Below are 10092 nucleotides of genomic sequence, written 5' to 3'. Positions count from 1 at the left end.
TTAGAAATACTATTTAGAAAGTCTAGACCTTGGGAAGGGAGCCTGGCCACAGAGCTTCAAGAGTCTTGGTTATCTAGTTAAGAGGGGAGCTGGGAAACAGCAGTCAGGAGGCCTGAGGGCAATCTGTCAGGCCTAGTGTGCATGCCAACAGGATACCAAGCAGGCAGAGCCCTGCCTTTTCCCCTCCCCTGGCACAAGGGTTCGGGTAGGGATAGGGCTGTCCTAACCCAAGCACTGCTACGTGTGCTGCTCCACAGATCAACATCTAAGAGCATGGCAGAGGGATGATAACGGTCAGTTATAAACTAATGTAAACATCATTTGAAACTAGGAAACACTTCCAATTTTTATTCATAAATTATCAAAACTGCAAAAGGAGATTTACAGAGTGCCAGATCAGCAACAAAACAAGTAGACAATGAAATCAGCCAGAGACCCTGTGCCAAGTTCCGAAGACGCCTACAGCAAGCAGGGCTTCTGACAAAGGGCAGGTTGTAATCACTCCTGCATTTTCTCTAGAAGTTCTGCTTTATATTTGCCCTCCTCTTTCCCAACCTGCCAGGACTTAGCTTTGCATTCAAGAATTTTTTTCCTGTCTTTGTCCAGTTTCAGCCTGGTGATAACCACCTGTGAGGAGCAACAAAACAAACAGATTTATAAGTGGAAGGAACTTAGAACCGCTGCCATCGTGAGCAATGAATAGCAGCTTAGGTTCCTCCTGTTCACTGGCCTACAGCCCTCTAATTCCTGAAGCTCTCACTAGACCGTTTGTAGTTCAGTGATGTGTTAATGGGGATGGGAAATTTGCTTATTACCCTGGGCTGCCAAGATGTGCTGCTTATAAAAAATCTGCGTTTTCACCAGCTACTGGGTAATACAGGATCTATGAAAATAGGCCCACCACTCTACTTAAGGATCTGAAACTTAGGGAGAGAAGACACTACAGCACAATATGAAACTAGAGTATGAAACTAGAGTGCAAACGTGGGACAGCATGTGTCATACCTGGGGGGCTGTGGGGGAGGATGGCACAAGGCCCGGGGAGAGGTCTCTTCCCTTTTCTCTCGGGACTTTGTCTAGTGGAAAGAGATGCTTGGAATGCACGAAGCCCTCTTGCTACCAGCTTGATGACAGAGCCCTCATCAAAGATGGCAAAACAGAAGAGCCTCTAAACTCCTGATGCTACTGAGCCACTGGATCCACATGCCTGCCTGGCCTACCTGTAAGTCCTCTTACCTCAGCCACCCGTGCAGAGTGTCCCAACATGCCAACAGCCCTCAGTCAGGGGCCCTACCTTGCTGGGGTGAATGCCCACGTGGACGGTTGTGCCATTGGCCTTCTCCCGGTGTACCCGCTCAGTGTGGATGACATATTTCTTTCTGTACACCTGGACCACCTTGCCAATTTGCTGACCTTTGTAGTGCCCTTGAACCACCTAGGTCAGCACAACAGGATACTGTCAGGAACACATGGGCTAAACACAAACTTCTGATAAAAACCCTTTGATAGTCCAAAGCTAGCTATTTTCATGCTATGCATCTGTCTTATGGTTGAACATGTGGAAATTCTTTACCTATATTTGACGAACAACAAAAATCTTCCTTGACATGGGACAGTCATTACAAAAGTCATCTTGAGCCGGGTGTGGTGGCGCACACCTTTAACCCCAGCACTTGGGAGGCAGAGGCAGGCGGATGTCTGTGAGTTCAAGGCCAGCCTGGTCTACATAGTGAGTTCCAGGACAGCTGGGTCTACAGGGAGACCTTGTCTCAAAAAGACAAAAAAAAAAAAAAAAAAAAAAAAAAAAAAAAAGTCATCTTGAGATTAAAAATACAGAGCAGGCAAGATGGTTCAGCAGGTAAAGGTGTTTGACATCAAACCTAAGGACCCGAATTCAGTCCCGGAGACTGACGTGGTAGAGACTCGAGTCTTACAAGTTGTCCTCTGACTTCCATATGTGCACCGTGGCATACATGCATGTGCGCATGCGCACACACACACACACACACACACACACACACACAGAGAGAGAGAGAGAGAGAGAGAGAGAGAGAGAGAGAGAGAGAGAGAGAGAGAGAGAGAGAGAGAGAGAGAGAGAGAGAGAGAGAGAGAGAGAGAGAGAGAGAGAGAGAGAGAGAGAGAGAGAGAGAGAGAGAGAGAGAGAGAGAGAGAGAGAGAGAGAGAGAGAGAGAGAGAGAGAGAGAGAGAGAGAGAGAGAGAGAGAGAGAGAGAGAGAGAGAGAGAGAGAGAGAGAGAGAGAGAGAGAGAGAGAGACACACACACAGAGAGAGAGAGAGAGAGAGAGAGAGAGAGAGAGAGAGAGAGAGAGAGAGAGAAACAAATGAAATATAATCACTCTCAAGGTTTTTCCCCCAGTGTGGAGATTGAGCCAAGGATATTGCACGTTAGGCAGGCTCTAACACTGAATCACATCCCAACTCTCAACATCTAAATAGAAAATGATGTTAAACTGTACCAAGAACATCATACAACCATTTAAAATTCATATTAAAACTATATTATGATCAGGAGCATTGGTGGTATGTCCTTAGTATGCAAAAAGCCTTGGGTTTATCTCTACCAACCTAAAAAAAGAAAAAACTAATATAAAACCATTAGAACTGGAATGTAGCTCAGCTGGCAGAGTGCTTGCCTAGCACACAAGAAGTCCTGCACCCCCAGTACTGCAAAGGCTAAGCATGTAACTACATGCCTGGAATCCCAGCACCTAAGAAGTAGAGGGTAGGAGGATCAGAAGAAGTTAAAGGTCATCCTCAGCTACATAGCAAGTTCAAGACCAGTCTGGGTTACATGAAGCCTTGTCTCAAAAAGCGAAACAAAGCAAAATGTAGGAAAAATGCTTCAGAGGGGGTAAAAAGGGGGTACAAAGCTAATATTCTCTCTATTCTGTAACATAATGTATACACGAGTCATACATACAGTATATAATGCAGTGGGGTAGAAATACTGATAAGGGCTGCAGTTAGGAGAAAGTAAGATGACCGATGACTGTTTAGACACTTTTCTATTTTTATTTGTTTTTCTATTTTATTTATTATTTTTATGTGTATGAGTGTATTGCCTGCATGTAAGTACACCTATGTTGTGCAATGCCCAGGGAGGTTAGAAGAGGGTGTCAGATCCCCTGGAGTTACAGACAGTTGCTAGCTGTCATGTGGATGCTGGGGAATGAACCCAGGCCCTCTTCAAGAGCAGCCAGTGTTCTTAACCACTGAGCCATCTCTCCAGCCCTCTCCCCCCAGCTTTTCTATTTTTAAATTTCAAGATTCTACAATACTAATAAATTCAAATCTCATGGACTAGTTTCCCATACTGAAAATCTATTAAAAAACCCAATGAGATTATGATTTTCCTGAAGGTCTATTAAACAACACGTACAATACAACTAGTATTAGCAAGAATAGAGATAGTTGGGAGTGTTGCTCAGTGGAAGTGTATGTATCTGGCATACACAATATGGGTTCACCCCTAGTAATGCAAAAGGAAAACAGAGGAAAAAAATCACACCACATATAGAGAAATAATATTCCCAAATGACTACCTAGATTGTTCAGCTAATTTTCTAAGTCAATTTACAGGTTGAAGAGAGGACAGCCATGCCTCACTGAAAAACCCAGTCTTGTTTACAAGACCAAAGAATCTTAGGACACACTTGGAAAAAGTCTGTGAGAAAGCTAGTTAACCACCATGAAGGTGGAAGATGTTAATAAAACAAGGGGCTGTCGAGATGGCCCAGCAGTTAAGAGCACTGGGTGCTCTTGCAGAGAACTGGGTTTGGTTCCCTGAACCCACGTGAAGGCTAACAACTGTCTGAAACTCCAGTTCCAGGGGAATCCAACACTCATACACATTAAAATAAATTTTATTTTATTGTATTGCCTGCATATGTATAAGTGCACCCATGTTGTGCAATGCCCATGGTGGTCAGAAGAGGGTGTCGAATTCCCCAGGAACTGTAGTTATGGAAGGTTTAGCCGCCATGTGGGTACTGGGAATTGAACCCAAGTCCTTTGCAAGAGCAGTCGGTATGGTGCTCTTAACGGAGCCATCTCTCCAGCCCCCTAAAAAAATATTTTTAAACATTAAAAATAAAAATTAAAAAAAAAAACCAAAACAAGTCCAAAAGAGTGGTCAGGATAGAAAGGTGGACAAGCTGTAGAAGAAGCAAGGAAGCCTTGGAAGGCCAAGGGAAAGAGGCAAAGTGAGTGCAAGACAGCCTGGCCTCTGCGACCAGGCAGCTGGTGGAGCCCTTCCAGAGGCATGAGGTAAACAGGCTTTAGGAAACTCATTTAGTGTGGACCATGGTGAATTTGAGGTGTCTGGCGATATTCTGGTGGTGCAGTCACTGCATTGCTGGATGGCTCATGGGCCAGCAACAGTCAATGGCAGAGTCCCAACTGGAAGCTGAATTTCACTCAGGGAGCTGGTGGCATGAGAGGGCAGAAGGAACTGAGAGAAGTCCCCAGCACTTGAGAGTCAGAAGCAGGAGGATGGAGAAAAAAAACCAAAGCTGGGTATAGTGGCACAAACCTGACTGTAAACTCACAGCTCACAGACTGAGGCAAGAGGGTTGCAATTTAGAAGCTAGTTCAGTAAATGAATACATACACTGAGAAGTGCTTAAAAGACAGACATTGAAATGGCCAGAGATAATAGCAAACCAGACTGTGGTGTTACAGTAGCCTGGCCCTCCCCCTCCCCTGAAGCCTAAGGCTGTAGAACTGTCAAGTACAGAATAAAGCATCCAAGAAACATAACCAGGCAGCCACCGCAGTGGTTAGAGCCCTCACGGTAAAGTGGGGAGCTCTTCGTAGCACAGTGATGACCCCAAGGAGAATACGAAGGAAAAAGTCATTTTTATTATTGATTTTAATTTTCTCTTTTTTTGAGATAGGGCCTCACTCTACAGCCCAGGCTGGCCTGGAACTCACAGCAATTCTCCTGCCTTAGCCTCCTGATGTTGGGATTACAGGCATATACCACCTCTTACAAGTACTTACCAACTGAGCCATCTCCCCAGCCCCAAGAATGGCAGTTTTAACAAACTCAACTGAGGGCATTCTATTTTTCCGGTGGAGATATAAGGCTTTCAGGGTCAGAGACCTGGATCTCTGGCCCTCTGGCTTAAATACTCCTTTTCTTTTCTTTTCTTTTCTTTCTTTTTTTTTTTTTTTTTTTTTTTTGAGACAGGATCTCGTGAAACCCAGGCTGGCCTCAAACTTGATATGTAGATGAGGAGGACTTTGAACTTCTGATCTTTCAGCCTCCGCATCATCACACCTGGTTTATATGTTGCTGGGAGTTCCTGGAGATTAAACCTAGGACTTCGTGTGTGCTAGGAAAGCACTCTATCAAATGAGCTACATCCTTAGCCCCGTTTTCTGTATTATTTAACCTGAGGTTCACTTTCTTCATTTCTAAAAGGAAACACAATTCATATCTCATACACATTATGTCTGTCTTCCTTCAACTCATCTTTCTTATTCATCTAGTTAATCATTTTTCATCTATTTAGCAAGTGTTGACTGAACCCTGCTATGTGCAGGGCTAGGTACTACAGTCAGGCAACAAACAAGATAGTACTCTGGTGCCATCAAGCTTAGTTGGATGGGCAATAAACAGTGACAAGTAAATACAAATATGTAATCACGAACTGGAATTTACTAAGCTGATAAAAACGGCTTCTTAGCACAATTAGGACGACAAGTGTTGGGATTACAGACAGACGACTCCACTCTGCAGAGAACGTCAAAGGTGAGAGCCGAAGTTGGAATGCCTTGAGTTACACTGGAAAGAGATTCAAGACCTACATTGGAGGGAAAGTCAGCAAGACTTGGAAGGAAGATTAAGGGGAAGGGGCAGGTAAGAAGGGTCACTAAAGAAAACTTAAAGGTTCATGACATAGAGGACTGGTCAGACAGGTAACTTATTGAGGTACAGAGGCTGGGAGGAAATCAGATTTTGAAAACAGTGGGAATGTCTGGCCATGTGTCTCAGTAGCAAAGTGCTTGCCTAGCAGGCTCAAGGCCCAAGGTTTGATCACTAGCACCAGAGTTCAAAACAAAACACCAGCCTAAGTTATACAGTGAGACCCAGTCTCAAAATTAATTTGTGGAGGGGGGTGGAGAGATTTGCCATCATAATACACACATTTAAATGCTGAGAAAAGAATACCACCTATTTTTGTATCTATATAGGTAGAGGATGCTGAACAAGAATTACTAGACCAGGCCTAGGCCTTGATGAACTCCAGGAGTTAGGGATCAGAGAGGAGAAACAACCAGAAAAGGAGTCTGAGAAGTTGGAAGCAAACTGAAGACATCAGCTTTCGACTACAGTGGTGCCACATATGCAAACTGCCTCTGAGAAGTCAAGTCTGATGAGACCTAGATGTGCCCACTGGATTTAGCCACAGAGGTTACTGGTAACCTCAGTCTAAACCGGCTTTTCCAGCAGAACTGGGGTTGAGACAGGAGGGCATCACAATTGAACAGGAGGCACAGGGTAACAGCCCTTTGGGGAAGCTTGGCTATGGAATGGGGAACAGAGCAGCAGCTGGAAGGAAATGTGGGGAGAAGGAAGAAAATTTGAAAAACTTCCAGCTTGGTTGCAAAATAGAAGAATCTCCAAGGTTGCAATGGCCCGAAGGTACTTGGCTTTCTCCTCTAAAGGTGGCACTAATTTTTTTCTGGTAGATATTTTCTTGTGGCTCAGGCCTTTAATGCCAACATTTGGGAGGCTGAGGCAGAAGGATCTCTGTGAGTTTGAGGCCAGCCTAGTCTAAATAGCAAGTTCCAGGCCAGCCAGGACTATATAGGGAGACCCTGTCTCTAAAACAAAACAAAAACAACAACAAAAAACAATAACAAAAACCACTACCACCAAACAAAAAACAAGACATTTTTTCTTTTTTTATATATATATATTTTATTGAGTTTTTAAATTTTAGGTGTATGGGTTTTGCCTGCATGTAAGTGCACCTGTGTTGTGCAGTACCCATGGAAGTCAGAAGAGGGTGTCGGATCCCCTGGAACTGGAGACAGTTGTTAGCTGTCGTGTAAGTGCTGGGAATTGAACCTGAGTCCTGAGGTGTTCTTAACCTCTGTGCCATCTCTCCAGCCCCCAACACCACGACATTTCTTATCAGGCAGCCTTTTGTTATTTTGCCTACCTCACCCCATAGGCATTTGTAATTTCCCCATCCTAGAACATGTTCAATGGGAAGACTCCAAGAGAAGACAAAATGAACCACTCCATCACACCTTAACAGCTCACTCCACTTAACACCCACCATATGCTCAAGCTAACTTACCCCTCAATCTTCAGATGTCTACAATACACAAACCCCTTCACTATCTGTCTTAGTTAGCTTCTCTATTGCTGTTAAAAAACACTCTAATCAATATCAACTTGGGGAGGAAAGGGTTTATTTGGCTTATATCTCCCAGGTCACAGTCCATCACTGAGGAAGCCCAAGGTAGAAACTCAGGGCAGGAACCTGGAGAGAGGAGCTGAAGCACAGACCATGGAGGAAGACTGCTTACTGACTTGCTCCCCTGGCCTGTGTTCAACCTCCCCAGGGGTGGCACCACCCACAGTGGGCTGGGCTCTCCCACATTACTCAACAATCAAGAAAATACTTTACAGATCCAGCCACAGGCCAGTCCAATGGAGTGTCAAGTTGACAACTAAAGCTATCCAGCACACTATCTCACTTTACTCTCTTAAAAAATAAATGGTTCTTAACTGGGGACAGGACATCTAGCAGTAGCCGGAGATAGTTTTGGTGGGTGCTATGGTGGCAAAGGAGACTCCATGCTACCAGCACCTACTAGGCAGAGGCCAGGGATGCTGTTAAACTTTCTGCAATGCACAAGAGAGTCCCCAACAATGATCCCACCCAACTTATTGGTGGTGGCAAGGCTAAGAAGCCCTGTGCAAACGTGAGCTCCACAGAGCAGAGACTGTGTCTTGTCACTGCTAGTGTCCAGAGCACTGCTAAGTGCATAGGATTCCTTCCAGGAATGAATCTAATCTCAGCCTATTTTGTTAGCCCCTGCCCTGTCACATTCCAAGCTCCAGTGCAGGGAACACAGGGCTGGTACTTCTCGGCCTGTGTGATGGTTTTTCATCATTTCTGCACATTTGGCTTGCTGCCGCCGCCCCATTTTTCCTGCCTCATCTACTACCATTACATGGCCCACTCCCACAGATCCCAGTCCACCAATCTCAATAAACTCGGAGATACTGCGACTATTCTCACTTTCCTCTCAAAGGCTGGCTCAAGAAGTCACCACCCCAAGTAATACCTGGCAAATGAAAAGGTCAATGGCTAAGTTTAAAAGATTCTTGCTTCCTTGGCATACTGTTTTTCTCACTTTTAAGAGGTGAATGCTCTGAGGCAGGGTGGGCACGGTGATGGCTCTGGCCCAGCACAGCGGCTGTCACATGTCCTCATGGGTCTCCAGGGTATGCAAAACTGTGACTCTCCCAGGGTCAAGTGCAGAAGATGGTTTCATGCTAAGAGGGTGACTGTGCTCCTGGGTAACTAGAACCTGGAGGAAGCCTGGATGTACCTGGACCTCGTCGTCCTTCCGGATGGGCATGGAGCGCACGTTGTATTTCTGCCGCAACTCCTTAGAGAGGGGGGAAGACATGATGTTGCTGCGCACGTTGGAGGGTGTACTGAAGTGGCGCTTGCTGTTTTTGCTGCGGTTCGATGTCACGAAGGGGTTAAACTTCATGGTGACAGTCTGCAAAGAGGGGCGGCGGTGGCAGGGAAGGAATGCTTAATGTGGTCCAGGACACGCCTCCCCACCGGGTGCAAGGGCTCCCGGGGCGAGGTGACCTCCCAGGTGACGTGAGCGGTGTGAGTGCTGCACGGGGTGAGCCGATGTCGGGGTGCTGCGTGTCCCCGCGGCCGCTACGGAAGGGTTCCACGGGGCGATGGTCTTGAAGGTTCGAGAGGACAACCGCCACTTACCAGCTCGACTCAGGCTCCTGCGCTGTGTGCGCAGGGCCGGATATGAGGTTGTACTGTGACGTAAGCGCAGAAAGTTGTGAATGCGAGCGGAATTCCTGCCTTGGGAAAACAGAGCGGCGCCCCTTGAGCTTGGCTGGGTTGGGAGCCTCTATCTTTCTGCTTGTGCAGCGGGACAGGGCGTCATGCAGGAACCCCTAAAAGAGAGGATGTCTGCAGACAAAGGCCTGCAACAGAGACTTACTGATGCTGACTTTTTGGTGTTGGGTTTTGTGTTGAGGATTAAGCACAGAGCTGGACCTTTTCAAGCCTGACCTGGTGGTGGCACATGCCTGTAATTGCAGTATTGGGGAGGTGGAGCCCGGAGGATCAAAAGTTGAAGGCAGGCCTCGGCTACATGAGACTATCTCAAAAACAAACGCTTAAAAACCCAGACCCATTCGTTTGGGTAGTTAGATAGGCATTAGCAGGCTTGGAGGCCACTGAGGATGGAAACAGCCCCCACTGCTTCTACCCTGATGATCAGCTTGGCTTCCCACTTCCTGTTTCCCTGGTAACACAAATTTTCAGACAGCAAAGCACTACAACTGCCCTTTAAAATTTAAAATACCAAGCAGGGCATGGTGGCACACGCCTTTAATCTCAGCTCGGGGAGTGGGGGGGGGCAGTTCGCAGGGGCAGAGGCAAACGGATCTCTATGGCAAGTCTCCTCTACATAGTTTCAGGCCAGCTGGGGCTACAGGGAAACCCTGTCTCAAACATGAAATGAAACGGAAGATCTTAAGACACTGGCCAAAACGGCAGCCTTGCTTGACACTGGGCATCCTCGTCCTTTGGACAGCCCCATCCCCAGCTGCTGGCAGAACTCCATTGCCCAGTCTGCCTGCTTCCTTGGATCGTTTCTTGGACGCTTTTCCATCTCTCTCTGCCAGAAGTGGCTGATACTTACAGCTTGCCTGCACTGCTGTTGTCTCTCAAACTCCCAGTTCCATTTAAAAAAATTCACTTATCAATGAGATTAAAAACCATTCCCTATTCCTCAGTAACACTTGTTACTGAGCCACATGCAGTCCTAATCCCTTGCAGATGTC

The 10092-nt window shown here is 46.3% G+C and overlaps 1 protein-coding gene across 1 annotated transcript; it reads right to left on the bottom strand.

Moving 5' to 3' along the window:
- Positions 1-351: 351 nt before the first annotated feature.
- Rpl26l1 (ribosomal protein L26 like 1) lies at positions 352-9023 on the bottom strand. Its single transcript, XM_029554886.1, has 4 exons — positions 9005-9023; positions 8598-8774; positions 1295-1435; positions 352-627 (listed from the first exon to the last, which is right to left on the bottom strand). The coding sequence occupies exons 2-4, from the start codon at positions 8763-8765 to the stop codon at positions 499-501; spliced, it is 438 nt and encodes a 145-aa protein (XP_029410746.1). The 5' UTR covers positions 8766-8774; positions 9005-9023; the 3' UTR covers positions 352-498.
- Positions 9024-10092: the final 1069 nt, after the last annotated feature.

Source organism: Nannospalax galili, unplaced genomic scaffold, assembly GCF_000622305.1.
Source record: "Nannospalax galili isolate Female #2095 unplaced genomic scaffold, S.galili_v1.0 scaffold104, whole genome shotgun sequence".
Lineage (NCBI taxonomy): Eukaryota > Metazoa > Chordata > Mammalia > Rodentia > Spalacidae > Nannospalax > Nannospalax galili.
The sequence above is the reverse complement of the archived record's forward strand: the minus strand, read 5'-3'. Positions and strand labels throughout refer to the sequence as shown.

Bases quoted from the DNA above. Each gene is read 5' to 3' on its own strand.
- Rpl26l1 (XM_029554886.1), bottom strand. From the start codon at position 8,765: ATGAAGTTTAACCCCTTCGTGACATCGAACCGCAGCAAAAACAGCAAG. The intron at 1,436-8,597 runs GTACATCCAGGC...GTGCTGACCTAG, and splicing joins GGAAGGACGACGAGGTCCAG to GTGGTTCAAGGGCACTACAA. The intron at 628-1,294 runs GTAGGGCCCCTG...TGCTCCTCACAG, and splicing joins TGGGCATTCACCCCAGCAAG to GTGGTTATCACCAGGCTGAA.